At 31.2% G+C, this 20,909-nt stretch overlaps 1 protein-coding gene across 2 annotated transcripts; it reads right to left on the bottom strand.

The window, feature by feature from the left end:
* Positions 1-13,284: 13,284 nt before the first annotated feature.
* Positions 13,285-20,397, bottom strand: LOC127712462 (uncharacterized). Of its 2 annotated transcripts, none has more exons than XM_052218907.1 (6): positions 20,305-20,397; positions 18,948-19,265; positions 18,593-18,702; positions 16,710-16,875; positions 14,881-15,033; positions 13,285-14,572 (listed from the first exon to the last, which is right to left on the bottom strand). In XM_052218907.1, the coding sequence occupies exons 1-6, from the start codon at positions 20,369-20,371 to the stop codon at positions 14,535-14,537; spliced, it is 852 nt and encodes a 283-aa protein (XP_052074867.1). In that variant the 5' UTR covers positions 20,372-20,397; the 3' UTR covers positions 13,285-14,534. The 2 variants fall into 2 exon arrangements, with proteins under 2 accessions (XP_052074867.1, XP_052074868.1); XM_052218908.1 differs by having other exon boundaries at positions 14,945-15,033.
* Positions 20,398-20,909: the final 512 nt, after the last annotated feature.

Below are 20,909 nucleotides of genomic sequence, written 5' to 3'. Positions count from 1 at the left end.
TTTGGAATAGTACTTTTCCATTCTGTATATTTGTTCCGCCTAGAATTTTCCTCGGAGTGCGGTATTTCTGTTATTTTACTTTTTAACACTGTAATTAGATCTTTGAATATTGTTTTTTTTAGTATTAATATTGATTTTGTTATCAGTAAATTAAAAGCAAACTAAATATTATTGTTATATACATATGCACATTCATGGATCTACAATCTGCCGATACCTGTATCTTAGCATTGCACAAGGTCATGTTTTTCTCTGGCTGTTATGCCGTCTTTACACTAAATCCATTTGATGTGTATAGATTGATAATTTAGTCTTAGATGCATGATTTTTTTATGAGTTGTTATTGGCTTTGAACTAGCTGTCAGTAACTGCGAGTACTCTCAGACCTGTACTTAGTGTTTTTTGTTGTTGGGATGTACAAGTACCCGGCCACGTCCACTCTAAGTTTTTGTTAGATGTTTTTCTATTTGTATCCGTCTGATGAGTTAAGCCTTTTCAACTGATTTTTATAGTTTGTTCTTATGTTGTACAACACTGTCCCAATTAAGGGGAGGGTTGGGATCCCGCTAACATGTTTAACCCCGCCACATTTTGTATGTATGTGCCTGTCCCAAGTCAGGAGCCTGTAATTCATTGGTTGTTGTTTGTTGCTGTGTTACATATTTGTTTTTCGTTCATTTTTTATACATAAATTAGGCCGTTAGTTTTCTCGTCTAAATTGTTTTACATTTGTCATTTCGGGGCCTTTTATAGCTGACTATGCGGTATGGGCTTTGCTCATTGTTGAAGGCCGTACGGTGACCTAAAGTTGTTAATTTCTGTGCCATCTGGTCTCTTGTGAAGAGTTGTCTCATTGGCAATTATACCACATCTTCTTTTTTATATATAAGCCCTATGATATCGTCTTTTGTCGTAAATTTGGTTTCTCTTCACCGTAAATGTCAAGCGCCAGAAGCAAGTCGATATTTGAGGCAGAGTATCTGTAGTATTTTATCGTTCAACACCTTATGATAGATGCGTCAACATTGTCGCCAAACTTTGATTTATTCGACAAAGGTGGAAATTTGAATTAAGAATAACATTAGCTTCTTATTATTTTTCATTATCTATACAAAAAGTAAAATAGCAAAAATACCAAACTCCAAGGAAAATTCAAAACGGAAAGTCTCTAATCTAATGGCAAAATCAGAAGCTCAAACACATCAAACGAATGGATAACAACTGTCATATTCCTGACTTGGTACAGGCATTTTCTTATGTAGAACATGGTGGATAAAACCTGTTTTTATAGCTAGCTAAACCTCTCACTTGTATGACAGTCGCATAAAATTCAATTATATTGACAACGATGTGTGCAAAAAAAATCCAAACAGACATAACAGGTAAAAATGTCAAAAATAGGGGTAAAAAAGAAAGCATGTAAAGTTAGATAGTGGAATGTATATGTTAAATGTATAAACTCGTGTTGCATGTCCAACTGCACAAAGTTAGGTAATTATGTGTATTTTCATACATTTTTGCTTAAAATTAATTGCTTAATAACTGCTAATGTGGATTCATTTACTTTTGTGGATATCAATTTTCGTGCATTTGGAAAAAAATATATTTCTTGGTAAAAGCCTAAAAAAAAAACCCCCAAAAAACCAGTGTTTTTTGTTAAACTTTTAAATTGTAGTTTACTTGTAACCAATAAATACATGGAAATTAGAATCCAACGAACGAAAAAGGATTCACGTGTTTCTGCTGGGAATTTTGTGAGAGCGTATTCCAAATTCATCAATGGCATGGGTGCGTGGTATGATACGATTTTCCGATAGTTAGAAGGTGTATAATGCTTGTCAATGATACAACATTCCGCCATTGACCATATTTCGTAGAAGGTAGCAATTAAAGGACACCATAGGGCCTTAAAAAATGAGCAAATCCCATACCGCATCAAAAGTTATAAAGGGTCTCGGCATGACAAATATAAAACAATCCAAAAAAGAAAACTAACGGCCTTTATATTCATGTATAAAATAATAAACGAAAAACAAATATGATTAAAAACCAATTGTTCAAAAATTAGTTGAAGGTCTTTCAACATGAGAATGAACTAAGTGTTTTTGATTAAAAAAAAAAGATACTCTTAACACAAATTCCAAAAATATACGGTTTATATGTACTTGAACTTGAAATAAAGAATATTATCAGCTACTTCCAGTCTAGAATATTAAACTTCCTGTGTCATATAAAACGACACAAAAGGTTATTTTATACTGATTTGAAAGTAAATGGTTGCTAGGGTCTCACTGTGAAATAAGGGAGATGATTAGCTACTTCCGGTTTAAAAAAATATTCCTTCCGGCGTAATCTGAAAGTTTATTTTACACTGATTTCGAAAATATATGGTTAGTTACTATGTACTTTTCTTGTAAAAAAGGACGATAATTAGCTACTCCCAGTTTACAAAACGTTCTTTGACACCATTAAAGCATGATGTGTATTGGTCGGTTTTCAGGTTTTTTAGCGTTATGCATAGTTGCCAACTCACATGAATCGCATGTAATACAGGCTTTTTTAACGGTTGACATGCAAAGATTTTGTCAGATGGCGTTTACACGCTTTTCATCACTTAACACGCCATTACACGCTTTTTCATTGTTTTGATTTTTTGGTCGTTAATGATGTCGTGATTTTTTCATAATAAGATGATAAATACCGAAAATTTCGATTGGTCGCCATTGTTTTTATTTTTCGATATGGACGAACAACAAAAGTCCTCTCTTTTGCGATTGCAGAATGACACGAACTAACCTCTGGTTATGCGTATGAAAATTATTAGTTAAATTTAGGTCAATTAGTTTTTAACTCTTCGTCCTTATATGTTTTCTAACTCGATTATCTAATAAGATACTTACATGATATAAGTACGTACAAAAGAACATTAATCAGGTAATGCATGCAATTAATCTAGCAAAAAAAAAAAAAATAAATATAACTGATGTAAGCTGTTATATTTAATTACAGTAATAAATTTTATAAATGAAACTAGTTATATGTTATTTATATACTAGAAACACTTATTGTTATTTTTAACCTGAAGTCATAAGTAATTGAAATTTTTCAAAACTAAATGGCAGATTTACAAAAAAGTGTTACCGATAACAAGCTGCCAAAGTTGTATTGTAAGTTTAAAGTAAGGTTTTGTCGATGGTATTTAAAAGATATTTTAAAACACACTTTAAATATAGATATGCTTTTTGGAAGATTATACTTATACTTATTGATGTTCAGGTTTAAGAGTTTGTTTTATACAAGTCGTATTTTTTGTATCAAAGGTGAAGACTTTGTTATGCAGAATATATGATATTGATTGATAAAACACAAATATTGATACTTACAAAATGTTGCAAATAGATATAAGAAGATGTGGTATGAGTGCCAATGAGACAACTCTCCATCCAAGTCAGAATTTGTAAAAGTAAACCATTATAGGTCAAAGTACGGCCTTCAACACGGAGCCTTGGCTCACACCGAACATCAAGCTATAAAGGGCTGCAAAATGACTAGTGTAAAACCATTCAAACAGGAAAACCAACGGTCTAATCTATATAAAAAAACGAGAAGCGAGAAACACTTATGAACCACATCAACAAATGTTAACTATATTGAATAGCAAATTGAAAAAAAGAAATAAAGTTTTCCAGGAAATTGAAGCGACTCTTGCGGGAATATTCATCTTTTGAAAGATGTAGACTCGAAGTAGGACAACAAGTTTCGTATACAGATAGTCGGTCCTGAAGATCAAGCATAGCAAATGAAAGAGGACATGTACTAGGTGAATAATTTTGTAACAAAAACGCTTCATCTTATTTCTTTATTATGTGTTTTAATCTTACTTTTAGAAAGACTTACATCATTTACTATTTTATGTTTTTCTTGTGTTGTACTTGTTAGATTTTCCAGATTATCTACATGTTTATGTCATAAAGCTATTCAAAATAAAATTAACACTTTATAAATTTCCTGCGTCAAAAGAGCTTTTCTGAATTTATCATAATCAAGTATTTAACAACCCTGGCTTCCTTTTTTGGGGGGTTTGAGCACTACTTGATGAGGTTTATCCAGAAAAGTGTCTCAGACGTACTATGTTTATGAAGTGATTATTCTATTTTCTAGCTTTTGGTTGATACAGCTGCTGGTGGATAGCGGTACAATAATGTATCACAAGCTTATGCAATGACATGCTATCTTAATTGTCTTTCAATAAATAAAGAAAACAATAGGAAACTAAGGATCAAACTCCATCAAGTACAGTTAGCGTTCCATGGTCGTGTTCAAATAGCTCCTATGGAATAAGTCCATGTATAATTCATCTTTTGTTGTTTTTTTGTGCTTTGATTCTTTCCGAAAAAAGTAATCTTAGAAAGGCGCCTTGGACTCATCAAAGTACAAAGTTAACATTTGCCAAAATATGACCATTTGTTATTTACCTTAAGCGTAAATAATCAGAAAGTTCACAATTTGTTTCTTAATGGGAATATTTTCTGAAGCATAAATAAAAGGTAAGACAAACTTGTTTATAAAATGTACGATTACACTTAAAGCCCCAGAATCAGTACATTTTGGACATATTTCAATGTGTGCATTTTCATACTTTAAAGTTCCAACACTGCTTTGGCCGCAATCTACGATCAAATTTCTTGGATTAGGGGTTGCAGCACAAAGCAACTGTGCTAAAACTGCTATAATTTATGAGAACATTAACACAAATAATGAATAAATATGGAATCAAAACCTTACAATTTATTAATTAATGTGCCAAAAAGTCTTATTTCGAGTCTATAGTTATATCACAACTATTTCTATTTAAAATTTGTAGTATTTCGGATAAATGAATATAAAATTGAAAGATTGTGACTTCGTTTAACCTTTCGCAAACCAACTTCTGTATAAAGTGTTAATTCAGTATTATAATAATTCTCTCCAGAAGAAACAATGGTGATTTTTTGTATTAATCATTCATCATACACGTATTACTTCTCTACTAATGTAACTTATCCTTTGTAAGGTGAAACTGGTTTTTAATAATTGTATGTTTTAAATTAAAGGTTTAGGCGCGTAAAACACTTGGCTTTACAACACTATACCACTTTAAAGATTTTTAAAATTTTTCTTGGTGGATGGTTGGAAACAGTGATTTGGTAGGCAGCAGCAATCAAATCCCACTTTCATGACATAAATAATGAAACGGTCAAGCTTTCTGAACATCTGAGTTTCATCCGTAGTTTGAAGCATGTTTTAAAAGGGGAAACATTTGACTATACAAAGTGTATTAATACGCAGTCACAAAATCTAAAGAGATGACAAGCCTATGGCCAAAAACATTTGTTGAGAACTGACACAAAGACTAAATTACCGTACAAATAGAAAGTTGGTGTTCTGTTCTTATGTTGCAAAAATGTATAACAAAATTACTGTTCTCCAGGGCAAATTCCAAAAAAGGAAGTCCATAAAAAAATCTAACGCTTTCTATCAACGGAACAAGTAAAAAACAACTGTGATTTTCCTGACATGCACTATTCAAGCAGACGACTGCCAATGAACTAAGTATAGGGTATCTCCGAGTTGCGACGATATCCCAGAGCTTTTGTTGGATATCCTGCTTTCCTTAATAGAGGGTTGTAGCTTAGAAGGAAGTTGATTAAGTAAACGAAGCAAAGGGTTCGAAGGGGTAAAGTTTAAGTAATCCCTTCGACAATATCAAGGACGCCATCAGTTGGTTGACCGTTATGGAATATTTGTTTCACAAATGGCGACGGATATGTGTCAATTTTCGTCATCACAATCCCGTCCTCTATTCTGTGAATAAGAATATCACCGAATGAGTACTTCCACGAGAAACACGAAGGTGCCAAAATGTGGAGCAGGATCTGCTTGTCTTCCGGAGCACATGAAACACGTTCAGTTTTTCTGGGGTTCGCCTTGCTCAATCTTCAGTTTTATATATTGCGTTTTTAGACTCGTTTGTCTTTTCGCCGTTTTTTATGTATTGCAATGGCGTTATCAGTTTGTGTTCGACTGGAGTTTGAATGTTCATTTGGTATCTTATTTTATATAAAACTCGGTAATTTTCTCAAATATTTTAACAACAATGACTACAGGCATAATACCCGACATATAAATTCCATAAAAACGCATCAAATATACCAGATTTATGATTGGTCGCCAGTGGCGCGTTTTGTCTACACAATACTAATAACGTTCGAATAAAAACAATTGGACGGCCAAATTAGATACGAAGTTGAAGAGCGATAAAAATCGAAAATACAACATTTTATAAACAGTTATTTCACAGAAAAATAACATATGTATCATAGTTTATGTCAACACAAAATGCTGTTTACTGGGATGATGATAAAAAAAAAATTTTCTCCGATTGTCTTACGATTTTAAAGTTGTACGGGCCTCTCACAAATACTACCGATTTCGATCAAATTTTATGATAAGAATTCATGAGGTTTTTGAGGAGTGTTGCACTGGGTTTTAATGGATTTATTGAGTTTTTTTTATTAGCTTCTTGATCGGCATTTCTTTGCTTCATATATCACATTTTGGACCCTGATTTCAAAATAATGTGCCTTTCTTTTTTTTCTAGTTCAAAGTTAGTTCGCATCATATTAGTATAGCACTGTGCAACATTGTTATTGTGTGTCCGTGTCATTTAAAGTATGGTTGCAAATAGGCACTGAGAAGGTTTGTGCTTTCAGAAATATGGTTTAATATCAGCACATATGTAGTGCATGTACAAAGACAGGCTTTCTGAACAATGTGTTGTTCTTTGTCGATTGTTCATTTGTTGAAGTTGTTTGTCCGGGGAAGTTATGTGTTATAGTTGATATGGTATGTTGTACTATAGTATTTTTGGAGAACTCTCCGACCTGTGAGCTTGTTCCATTATTTGGCGTGTATCGCTGTCGTCTGTCTGGTCATCTATCGTTGTAAACTTTCAAAAAACTTCTCGTCTGAAACTACTGAGCCAAATGTAATCAAAATTTTAGTCATCGGTAAAGCTGGATTTTGATGCTAAAATGGAACCTAAGGATAACATGCAATTTTTGGCTTATCTCTTAAAAAAATTAAACAGCAAAAGCAAACCTGACAGACTAACACTGATTAGGAGTGCATAGTTCATCTCTTGTGGAATTTGCAGAAAAATGAAATACCAGATATGGATTAATTGCTTCTTAAGGGGATACAGAACACCAAAGAAAAGATAACTCTTACTCATAGTCTGTTTCATTGCAGTGTTTCAAAATCAAATGCAATTTGCAAGAATTTAAAAGATCCAGATCAAAATGTTTACAATGTTGCTAAGAGCAGATGTACATCTATTGTTATTAGTTTAATCGTTTAATCCATTTATAGTTTCACATTTTCCATAAATGAATCTTCAGAGAGACCAAACAGAAAAATTTCAAAGCAAAAAAAATTTGAAAAAGAAAGCAGAGTTCTGATTTTTTTAAATGGGTAAATGTCAAATGAAGGAAAACAGAATGACCCATAAATAAGCTTTATTTAAAGTCGGCATATCGTACAAACAAGGACATAACATAAGCTGTAATGAGCTTTTAACCCAGACGTTTTTGGCATCTTAATTGACTTTAAAGACCACTACAACTATATTCATAACTTCATTGATATAGCAGCAGAAATTGAGGTTACTAATCCCCTTTATGGGAACCACAGTCCTAGGTTGTGGGGAGAAGAATAGTTGAACTAGACCTGATTGCATCTGGCATGTACTGTGGTATTTGCAAGTCCCCTCTCCACCTATCAGTAGGGGAAAAGTTATTTGGGCTTAGCGCTGTTTTAATCTCCCTTACTCCTAGAAAGGAAAAATTAGCTCAAGAAAGAGAAATAACTTCGTGTGGTCTATAACGAATCCAGAAAGTATGCCTGTGCGGTCTTTAAACAAACTTCTATGAAATTATCTGAATGATCTGAGTATCTTATTGTTATAGTTTGTCTGACTCTATTACGTTTTTGTTCAATACGACTCGTGTTTATATCAACAGAAAGTAAAAATGCCTAACAATAAAATTATAAACAAATAAATAAATAAACCAAGGACAATTCTTCTTCTATTTGTACCAAATTGATTAAATCAAACCAGAATTGACTCCACGATACTTATTTTGAAAACCGTAGTTTTGAATGAAATACACTTAGTAGTGTAAATTGTAGGTTACGAATAATTTATATATGACAAGTGAATTTGTGTGTTGAAAAACGCTGGCATGTTCGTTTTTTTATGCAATTGATAATTTTAGGACATGATAATATATATATACAAAGGTAAGAGGATACCAAGGGGATAATCAACCACAAGTGCATCATTTACAAGTCGAGGAACAAAGATAACAGACACTTTATGTATTTCGTATGCATGGAATTTGTTGATATGTCATAATGTGTGTCTATATTGTTGTATGTTTGATTTGAATAGCTCATTAGAGCTTTTGTAATATGTATTTGTTTACTAAATATTGACTCTAAACAAAGCTTTGAATTCAATTGAATTGAATTAAAAGCCAAATATATCCGGCCTAGGTCAAAAGACAACCAGTCATGGCCTGCTTAAGTGTTTCTTGCCAAAAATACATTTATCGTCCTCGAGGTCAAAGTTCAATGTCACATGAAGGTCATAATTGTACGGGGATACACCAACGCATGATGACACATCCACATGCCAAAGATGTAAGGTCAAAAGAAGAAGAAGTTATGGCCTGGTCGTGTTTCTTGCGAAAAAAATACATTATTTGACCTTGCGGTGAAATTTGAAGGTCACATGAAGTTCATCATGATACAAGACACTTAACCTCATGATGTTACATCCACATACCAAATGTCTAAGGCCTAGATCAAAAGACAAAAAAGTTATGGCTATTATTTACTATCAGAATGGATCTTGCTCATATTTATTGAGCCAATTTATGTGTGGGGGCATATTTTAAACTTTAAAAGAAAAAAATCTGGTTGTTAAATTGTTTTAAAATTTTGCAAGAATAACATACTGATATAGCACTTCAAATGGTTAGTTTTTTGAAAAAAATTAAACCACACATTTTTTTTTAAAATTTCTTCTTCAAATATTTGACCCATTATATTCACTATTAGGGACTGAATCTGAGTGCCCCCTTTTTTAGTTCGGACAAAAATTTAAATCCAGAATGAAAAATTTACAAGTAAAGGGTATCGGTGAACTAAAATTTGTCTCAGTTATCACTATAATTTATGCTATTGTCAATTAAGGATTTTTCTAAAATATTAACATATATACCCCTATACCCATATTTCTGAAACTTCTAAGCTTGGCAGATATTAGCATGTAAAAGATGCCATATTTGAGTTGCCGAATCTTTCAAACCTATGGTTCAAATCTTATGAAATTTTTATAAGATATTTAGCTAGGCCTAGTTTGTCAATGAGAGAAAAACAAGAAAAATTAAACAACAGGGTTTTTTTGAGGTATAGTGTTTTGGCTACCACTTAAATGTCATTGTTTTGAAAAAAACAAAAACAAAAAAAACAAAAAAACAGCAAATATGACTAGAACAAAAAGGTTTAAGGAAACTATAGTTGATGAACAGAAACTTAGGATGGGAAACTGTTCAACAAAATAGGATCTACAAATAAGTCAACATTAAAGAATCGCCAATGAAGTTATTGCCCTCGAAAGATTATTTTACTCCAATTTCTCAGTTATGCAGAAATCATACAGAAAAAAGTAAAATCACAAAAATACTGAACTCCGAGGAAAATTCAAAAAGGAAAGTCCCCAATCAAATGGCAAAATAAAAAAAAACACATCAAACGAATGGATAACAACTGTCATATTTGAGTTGCCAAATCGTTTACAGATAGAGATAAACTGAAAATAGCAAGTTAAGCACAATGAGATCTACAAGTAAGTCATAAGGCCGAAATTGTAAACCGGCACCTGTTAGGAGTTATTGCACATTAATGACCATTTTAACTCATTTTATGATTTGTTTGCAGAAACAAAGATATAAAGAAAGCAACAATGTATCACAAATAAAGGCAACAGTCAAAGTGTTCAGCAAAATAACAAACCACAGCTGATGGAGAGAAACTTTGGAGAAGAAAAATGTTTAACAAAATGAGTCATCATGGCTGAAATGTCAACCGACTCCTTATTGTACCTTTTTCCCATGAAGGATGACTTATTCCCATTTTTTTGCATTTTTGTCAAAAAATATAGAAGTTGGAGAAAACTTTAAAAAGCAAAACAAGATCATCTACAATTAAGACAACATGTCCAAATTGTTACATAAGTGATAGTATTTGAGGCCATTAAATGACTTTTTTCTCCCAAAAACTTTAAAAGAAAATCGATACAAGACCTACAAAATGCCACTAGATAAGATCCAGTTCTACAAATAAGCAAACATAACTGATTGCAATTAACAGACAAAATTTAAATCAAACTGGCATGTTCTTTGTACAATGTGAGCGACTCAGGCTCTTGAAAGCCTCTTGTTATGTATTATTCCAACTTTAAATTACCAGTCAGTTATGCAATGTATTTAAATTGTAAATTAATAATTAGTTCAATATGTTGGTTCTGCTACGTCAGTTACCTGAATGAGGGGATAGATATTAGAATTGCAACTTGCAATAGGGTGTATGGTTGATAATAGCAGTGTTGTTTGCCACATTCCATATTTGACCTCCTCAAAGAATCTTTGCAGTGGGTTTTAATATTTGTTAAAGTTCATCTGTTCTTTCACATGCATCAAATGTATACCAATCAAAACGATTTATAAAAGAAAACAACGGAAAACATATTTTGATTCAATGAATAAATTTACATAACAAATCTATAATCAAATAATTATACATAAAAAAACTATATTTTAACTTGATTAAAATTTTCTCATTCTACACTAAAATCATGCAAAGTAGGGGTTGCTGCTATAACTAGATGAATAATACCTGATGTAGCTATTAGTTATTTGGTTTTTTAACATTAACAAATAGTGTGGTATTCAATTGTTCTCGTTAGTAGATTCAAGTTCGTTAAAAAGAGTGTTAAATCAGATCTAGATTCCGTTTTGAGAACGGTTCTAACATATTGATTACTTGAATCTAATTTTGTTGCACGCACACATATGTGTGTATGTATACATGAGCTGCAAAATGTTTTGGAGGACCTAAAAACACCTTTTCGAATATCTTGTAATCGAATACCATATGCCGACATTGACCTTACAAAAACAAATTACTAAAGGCAATTACGAAGACAAAGAATGGGAGGTTAACTATGTTCTTTTACACTTAAATAATTTCAGTTTTGGCAGGTCTTAGGGTTTCTCTGTAGTTTGTTTTGTTTTCTAGCATTTACAGATCACGGGCAAACATTCCAATTTTGTATAATTATATCTTTTTTTCCAATCAATTAAAATACTTGGTCAGACATTTCTGGTTTACGTTGAATATGTGTCTCAATTCACTAACGATCTGTTTCCGCGGTCTTAAATTATGGATACAAAAACAGTCGTCCGTTCTGAAAATTAAACGATTTTCTCGAATCTTGATTGTGGCATGTTTACTAAGTGTGTATTAGTGTGTATTAGAATCGCAGATGGCACATGCATAGCAAGAGACGCTTCCAGCTCGACGCACCATTCTAGCTCCTTTCTTATTGTTTGCAATTCTCTCAGTTTTTTACCCTGATTTACATCTTCTTAATTGGTCAGTTGATGTTCATAAATTATTGATAATGTAATATTTATGTAAAATGTTTTATTATACATGTTATAACCGACCTAAAAAAAAACGCAAACGTAAATCGTCAACCACTTTAAACTGTTTAAGTGATTGTTGACTGGACATTTTAATTCGCAATGATTATAGGATCATTTTCAGATATTGACATAGGTCTGATTGCTTAGTATGTTTTTTTCATTTTCGCCTATAAAACTACGGGGGAAAGACTAATGGTAAGATAATTACAACAAAAAATGTAGTAGATGTCTGTTAAAACGTTTCTTTCACATAATATTTTATCTTTATAATAATCAAATTTCTAAAATATTTTGATTCGAGTGCGAAAAGCTATTGAACAAAGAATACAAGTTTTATAACCATAAAATGTCGTGATATGTCACTTTGCAAATAAACAAATGATGAATAAATAAACCCAACAATTATTATACAAAATATATTTCATTTGAATTATAAGATAAAGAAAATAAAAAACACATAAATCTATCAACAACAATGAGTTTTATGAAATTATTCCGTAAATACACAATGAAATCTGTATCACTTTTTTCAAAACTTTTTTTGCATTAGAGTTTAATAAAAATAAGCGATGCCCTTACATCATCAAAAAAAAAAAAAAAAAAAAAAAAAATAAGTTGATGATTGATATGTATCATATATCATAAAAATCCGACACACATCGATTTAATGATAAGTCCTTTATCACAGTTTTGAACTATACCTGGATTGAACAATATTAAATATTTGATTGTGGAGTTTATCAATTTAAGAGAGTTACATATTTTTTGTAGAACGAAAGCAAAACCAATTTAAAACGATCAATGAACAATCTTAAATAATAAAAACAGGAATTCAAAATTTCTATCTAATAATTTTGAAGAAACACTTTGTTAGTGGCATATCTTTCACTTTCTTTGTTTATTATATGATATTCCATTATTTTTTTTCTGAAAAAAGGTAGAAACAATGAAAACAAAAAATCTTTGCATAAACATATACCGTACAATGAATTTCGTCATCATATATAATTGTACAGCTTTCTCGGTTATTAAAAGTCCTTGGCTTCTTAAATATGTATGTTATTGAATGATAATAATTGTGCTTTTATTAAAAAAAAAAGATTTACGTTTGTTCCATTTGATCTATATCTTTCATTAACCTCTCTGGGATCTAAATATACTATTGATAAAAAAATAATTTATGATACCATTTTCCTAGACTTTCCTGGTTAAAGAGCAGACATTTTTGGTTTCAAAATTTATAATCTATTGACGGTTGAAAATTGTGAAAAAAATGCAAATGACATTTAAACTACTACTTTCCTTTCATGTAGTCAATATAATACAACTCTCAACAAATAGTTAGTGTAAACGTTTCATATTTTCATTCATGAACAGTATTTGTCTAATATGAACTCATTGCCCTTGTTTGTCTCGTTGTTCAAACTTGACATCAAATAATATAAATGACAGTAATCATATGGGCATATAAGACGTATTCTTTAAAAGGAGGTATGATAAGTTCCCTGTAATTGCAAAAATACTAAACTCATTCAAGCCTTTCAAAAGTATTTTTGATTTCTGATAAATGAACAGATTATAATAATATGGACACTTTAGTACAGAACGGTCACTTGTGATGTCCTATGACGTCATAAACATGCCAAGTTGACGTATATATGATAAAACGTGACGCAAAGTTTAAGGTCGAAATATAGATGAGCCTCAGCTTTATCCTTAATCATTAACATCTTTGTACATTACATCAAACTGTTGCATATTTCTAAATATTAATGACAAGATATAAGAATTTGGCAAAAAGCTGGATTTATCATACCTCCCCTTTCAAAACAGATCACTTTTGATTAACTCTTTTGGTTTTAGTAAAGTAAAATAACATGGTCAGTAATATAAGATAGTTAATAGGTGGTTCTCAAAGTCAAAGTCAACGTATTAAATAAAAGTAACGGAATAACTATCAATTATAACTCATCATAGCGGGAGAGAATTCATCACAGGGGGTGGGGGGTCTCAACATGGGATTTTGGGTACAGTTGTGCAGCTGGGATTTAAACCCCCCCCCCCACATTCATATATTGAATAATTGTGAAATCCCTACCTATACATATATTTCACAGCGAAATCATAACCCATTCAGTGAAGATCGTTGCACAACAAACTGAAAAATTATGACCCATTGATATATCACAATTGGTCAATTACTACCTATTGATATATTTCCTCGGTTAGATTGAACCCCATTGATATATTTGGCGTATCAAAAAAGGGACCCATTCAAGCGGCAGATATGTATATACCTTCATTAAGGAAGAGACCCCCCCCCTGGAATTCATCAAGTATTGGTGATCAATTTTAAATAAAACTCAATATTTTAATATTTCTAACAAACATAATAATAATTACTAAATAATCAATTACCATATGACCAATCATAATCTGGGAAATTTATATAATTTATAAATACATTCGTTGTACATTAATTAATTGTATTAGCATGTGTTAAAACCAGAATACGGCCCCCTTAGTCTCTGTCTTAAATGTTGCGAGTGTCTGTATTATATATACCCCTATCGGAAAGCGTAAAAAATGAGGTTGAACCTAAAATGAATAAATGGAAGATTGGCGTCGACGCAGTTGTTTTCAGCTCACATTACGTACAATACCCATTTAAATAACTGATTATTCACTTTACTATGATTAATTTTTCTTCCTTTCCCGTTCTCAAGTTTGAACTGGCATCCTACCTCTGTACCTCAATCCTACAATAAAAGATACACACTTATTCATATTTAAAAGTGGCAAGGTCATCAATGAAGCATAATGTCTCTAAATATCATAAAAACTATTCATTTATTTTTATTTATTTATTTGTATCTTTCATCTTTAGATTGCATAATTCCAAACGCATTTTTTTTCATTTCCACGGAAAACAAATTTGACATGATAACAAAGAAACAACTTCAAAATATGATCGTCATGGGCACGTTTTTACAGTTACAAGAAACACTGTCATAATGCTATGACATTTAACTTTAAAAGGTTATTAACTAAATTAAATTTAACTTACTGCGAACAACCAATATCAAAGCAATAATTGCAGTAAGTATAAGCAAAGCAGCGACAAAAGTTACCACTGAAATAGATGTTGTTGTTGTCGAGCCTTTATGTGAAGCAACTGTTGTTGTTGCATCATTTAAATGTCTTGGTTTACTTTTATCACCTAAAATAAATAATTCAGATGGCTGTGTTGTTCATAAAGCAGATGTTAAATTATATATACATGACAAGTTATATGTAATATCTGATAAAGTTACATGTACATTTGGACATGTTCATTGATTCCACTAGAACAGGATATGAATTGATTCATGTGCATGATATCAAACAATCACATGTTCTGTACTATTTTGTGTAATTACCTACTGGATAAATTTGACGCGACGACACACAATTTTTGACCGTCAGATTTAAGAGTTACTGCAATATTTGAACATGTGAAATATATTGTTTGTCATTTTTGGCAGAAAAATTAAAGAAGTCTAAATAAGATATCGTCTAAAAGTTTACAAAAAATCCAGAAAAGCACTTCGGACGTACGAAATTATAATATGCTATTTTTATTTACAATAACGACAAAGAAACTTTTATTAAATATGCATTATTCTGAGGTCGTTGAGATCTTCCTTACTTTTTTGGTTTTATAAATGTATTGGGCGGAATTAAATTGAGAACCAGGCACTTGGCATAGTGTTTGTATTGTCAAAAAGGTATAGTAAAACTGGATTTTTAAAGTAAATATATTAAAAAAGTTTACCAATAACTATCAATAAATAAATGAAACAAACGAATCGACTCGATATAAATTAGCATCTGCTCATTTACTCCTAGTTAACACGTGGTAGTCGAGGAAAAGGGATATATTTCAGTTATTTTTTTTTAATTTTTCGTGTGAACGGTTTAGGATGACATATACGACTTCCTTCATTTAAGGCAAACACTCGGTAGCAAATGATGTAAAATCTAGAACGACATATGTGAAGTTTTAAAATGTGACACTTAACCCTTTTTAGAGGTTACTCCACGGAATTAAAAATGAAAATGCTCTATTTTTCAAATTACTAGCTTACACTGCTCTGACGCGACACACGTGGAATGTAAAATAAGAATTTGATATGTATAACCATCAGGAGATGTGGTATGATAACCAAACAAACTGTCCACCAGAGTCCGAATAAAGTGGTGTAAGCAATGTGTTTGGTTTTACCGAAAAATCATTTACACTTCACATTCTGTTCTTGAAATTGACCATGATAAAGGTAATAAGCTTTATCCTATTTATTGCGTTTTTTAGCATACGTATTAAGGGAATGACAACGGGAAAAATCTAATTTAAATTCATGCTGTGTTTAATGGTTTGTATCGAGATATTTAAATGATTTCATGAAGGCAAATTTGTTGGATTCTAACATTATCTCCCGATATATTAGTGTTCCTGATAACAAGCTGGCTGGAGCCTACTTCTTATTGCTTGCTGTTCAACGTTTGATTAATTTAGAAATTATCAAGAAACCAAGCTTTCAACTCTCTTAGAAAAAACTGGTCTTAAATGATTTACTTTTATTTTTGGGTCCTGTTTGATCATTTATCAATTAGCTCTTCAACTGTTTCGGTTCATAAACACAATTGGCTTTCAATTAGTCGGCTATGAGAGTTCCTGATGAAAGTAAATCTAGAAAAGTGCTTAGGATGCAGGAAATTTATAAAGTGTTGTTTTCATTTTTTTATACTGATGTATTTCTAATGTTTCGTATCCATCACAGCTGATTAGATTTTTTTTAAAAAGAATTGCGCATACACATGTGGTATGAAATTTATAGTCATATCTTGTGATTTTACCTGAACAATCATATGTCTGATTTCCTTTGAAGATCACTGGATCTGCTATATTACCAAATGTACACTTCAGCTCAAGTTGCTCACTACAGTCTTTTTCTTTTAACATATATTCAGCATTATACTTAAGGGGTGTTTGCCTATTGTACGTAACCGGCACTTTATTGGACTGTAAACAATGAACAAAAAAAAAAAAACACAAACAGTTAGAACGATGATGAATTATCTAAGTATATTTTTTTTCAGAATTATTGGTTATCAATGCCCTTCAACTTAGTTTTCTATTTGGCCTTTTAAACTGTTTTGATTGGCGCGTCACTGTGCATGAGTCTGGCGTACAATGTTATAAGCTTGGTATCTTTGGTGAGTTTATTAATATATATTCGATTTAATTTTCTAATTAAATTTGAATTCACAAACATTACGTCAATGCAATTTATAAAAAAAATCACTTCGTTAATATTTATTGAAATTTGTCATGTAATTTTATTCTGGAAAAAGGAACTTGTATATTCCAAATAATAGTTCATCAATAACTTGCTATTTTCAAGATTCGTCATTTACATTCAAACTTGTATGTAATTGTCACCCTGGATATCCGCGAAAAGGGACCAGGATATCCGCGAAAAGGGACCATATTAGAGTTGATCTTTGAATTGAGGTTCAAAACACATAGATATTACTACAATGGGATAAAACAATGGTAACCTGAGAAAACATGTTTTCGCTTCAAGACTTTTCTTTGACGAAAGATACAAACAAACATAAAGGGAGCATGTTTAACATTCCCACGATAATAAGAAGAGTATATTTAATTCAGTAAAACGAAAAAAAAAATATTTGAAAATAAAGAAAAATAGTTTAAAGTACACATACATCCGATCGGAATTGTTCAAGCATGCATGTTTTTAATGTTTACACCTGGTTTTGTTGAAGTATGATACTTTGAAATTATTTTTATTAATAAATGGGTATGCCATCATCAAATGATAAACGTGGATCAACAAAATTTCCAAACGAGAATGCTTCAATGTATAATAACATTTTGAAACAAAAATATTTTAGAAGGAAAAATTGATATATAACTTTTCCCCCTAATTAATGGATTAAATGATAGCAAAAACAATGCGACAATTAACATGAAACACATGTGTGAAGGGAATAAAAACTATCCTCTCTGGAAAGTAGAATTAGTTTGCAGGCCTCAAATTATTCTCATGGTATATTTCTACTTGTTATATCTCCAGTTAATGCTAGATTCACAACTGATTTGGTCTTATTGGTTTAACAGTCTTTAATTGGTTTAAATCATTATATGATTATTGAGCAATCAGGGGTTCATTTAGCATTTACAAAAGATGGTACCACGACATGAACACATGAAATGCAGTGTCAAATTGCACGAAATCTCTGTGAGACCTGCATCGCAGATTGAGTGTACCTCAAGGAAATGATAAAAAAAATCTTATAGTTAAGCATGGCGAAGATAACACATTACATTAGAGCAATTGTTTATCAAAAAACTTTTCCTATTAATGATCACAATGTTTCCTATAAAGATTACGAAGATAGAAATTCAAAATTTTGTGTAGTATTAGAATAATTCTTATTAATTGATCACGTAAAGTATATTCGTTATCCATATATATTAGAAGTCAAATTAACGATGTTTGTAGGGAGTGAGACATATCATCCAATTACGTTTGAAGCATTTTCTTATTCTACTCGCATCTTGTTTATTGTTAAGTTGCTAGTATATATTTCTCTATTAAGAAACCAAAAACTTATGAAGCAATATAACTGTTACAACTGGTTTATCTACATTGTATAACTCATTTGTTTTATGAACAATTGGACAGAAATAACGTACACCAAGAATTACTCACACCAATATACAAGGAACAATTTGGTACAGGATACTCTTTAAGCAAGTCAAGTGAAACTCGAAGAAAATTATTTTCCACAGAAAAAGTAGTAATTGTTTCTGCCTGAGGATCTGAAATTTATGGACAAATGTCAACACTCGAAAAAAAAAATTAAATAAGATAATTATTTTGATTATTTACACAGAAACTGCGTTTTTATATTCAAATGTGAAAATTTTATACAATTTATTCTAGAATAAAAACAAGCAATATAAAGACAGTATTCTAACTTTAGATATGTATTACATAATTTGAAATTTAGGACAACTGTCTAATTGATACTTAGATAACATTTTAATAAAAAAGAAATACTTACAATGAAAGGTGTTCACGTCTAGTGTCAAGTTCTTTGTTGAAGAATGAAATCCACAGGAGCAAGTGTAACTTACATTAATATCAAACTCAGTGAAGTTTTTTATAATCATCGAAAATTCAAAGGATTGCTGATTTATATATTCCTCATACTTGTTCTTATCAGACGAATACCCGTTGTACACAAGACCCATTCGTTTTGGTCCGCCTGACCACTGACGTACCGGACAATCTTTAGGATTTGTAGATATGTCTTCTAAATAACATGTTAGTATGATATCTTCACCGAAAACTGCGTTTTTGGAGGATATTGTCCAATGCACTATAAAAAATGCAAAAAAAAAAAAAAAGACAAAATCATCATGAATAAAAGGAAGGTTCGTTTTTGCATTCTTGGTTGAGTTTAAATTAAAGTGGCGCTCGAAAAAAAGAACATAAAATTTACGATTTTGCTGCGTATATTCGTGACAACGTCTTAAGGGCATACGATACAGTTACAAGGGAGGTATTGGCGTTAATTGCTAACGTAAAATGTTATTTTTCGCGACGTCAAACTGCGACATATCGGGGAAAGATGCATTTTTCGAGTGATTTTAATCATTAGCTTGAAAACAAGTACATGGACCGCTCTTTTTTAAAATGACATTTGACTTGATACTGTATGAAGATTATTTGTTCCAATTTTTATGAAAAAAATCACCGATGAATTTTTTTTAAATATATAAATATGCATAAAAAATGCCGTTTTTTTCTAAAATCTGGAAAATTTAATAAAAAATGAATTATTTACAAAGGATTGTTACACATATTAAGAGCTTAGTTTTGTTAAGAAGATATTCCAAAGCTTTCTACAAAAATCCGCATGTGTTTATCTTTTGAAACAAAAAAGTTAAGTACGTCTGTCCAAAGGATAGAAATGTCCAAGAAACCGAAATGTTAAGTAAAATTAAAGTCTAAAATTCCCACCCCATTTATTTCTAAAACATAGTACATCAAGGTATATTTTTTATTACATATGTATTTGAATTGACTAAGTGAAAAATAGCCTATAAGCAAGTTTTTGTAAAAACAATCACCGTGGGATAAAAACTGTATCGTATGCCCTTAAGCTGATTGTGTCCTGTTTACACCTAATATTTACAGAAACTAATTGAATTCGAATGAATAAAACGAATAGGTGTATTCCCTAACATTTTCATATCATTAAACACAATGCTCATACCGATAACATATGGCTTTTAAACAAAGTTATGGGGACGGAATTTCGAATTATCGGCACATATTATATTGACGTGAAATATTTGATACTATAGAGTATATATCATAGTTGCTATAATATCCAAAAAAAAATGTTTACATACCTTTGCTGAGAATGAACTGTGGAAGCAATATTTCCAACAAAACAAAGCACACCAAATTCTGTACCATTTCAACAAATAAGCATTTTTTGTGAATCTGCAGTAAAATAAACACCAGGAGATACTAATTCTGCATTGCATGACTCCACAGTTTCGTTTTGTAAATTTTGAATACTTTAAAATAAAGGTTCTATATACATGGTATTCAGTTAAAGATTTGACGACCAAAAGAGATATACTCCTCACTCTATCAGTTGATATCATATTTAAAAAAAAAAAAAAAAAAACTGAAATATTACAACATATTTTGGAATCTTACCATTTTTAAAACAGTTCAACTTTTGATATGTTATGCAAAAATAAAGTCAAATCATGTTTATAGAATGTGCTTTAGAACCCTTTTCACAGGCAAGACAATGATTGGGTTTTAAAATTACTTCAAATTTGCACATTAAAATACATAACATTAGTAAGTATGTTATTATAAGCAAGGCACATAAAGAAAATGTCAAAACAATTCAGTTGCATATACATATAACCTTATTTGCGGAAGGCGAATATCAACTATAACTTTCAGGGAACCTTTCTGTAAACCATAGAGTACATAA

Source organism: Mytilus californianus, unplaced genomic scaffold (assembly GCF_021869535.1).
Source record: "Mytilus californianus isolate M0D057914Y unplaced genomic scaffold, xbMytCali1.0.p SCAF_8, whole genome shotgun sequence".
NCBI lineage: Eukaryota > Metazoa > Mollusca > Bivalvia > Mytilida > Mytilidae > Mytilus > Mytilus californianus.
This window is presented reverse-complemented; position numbering and strand designations above follow the sequence as displayed.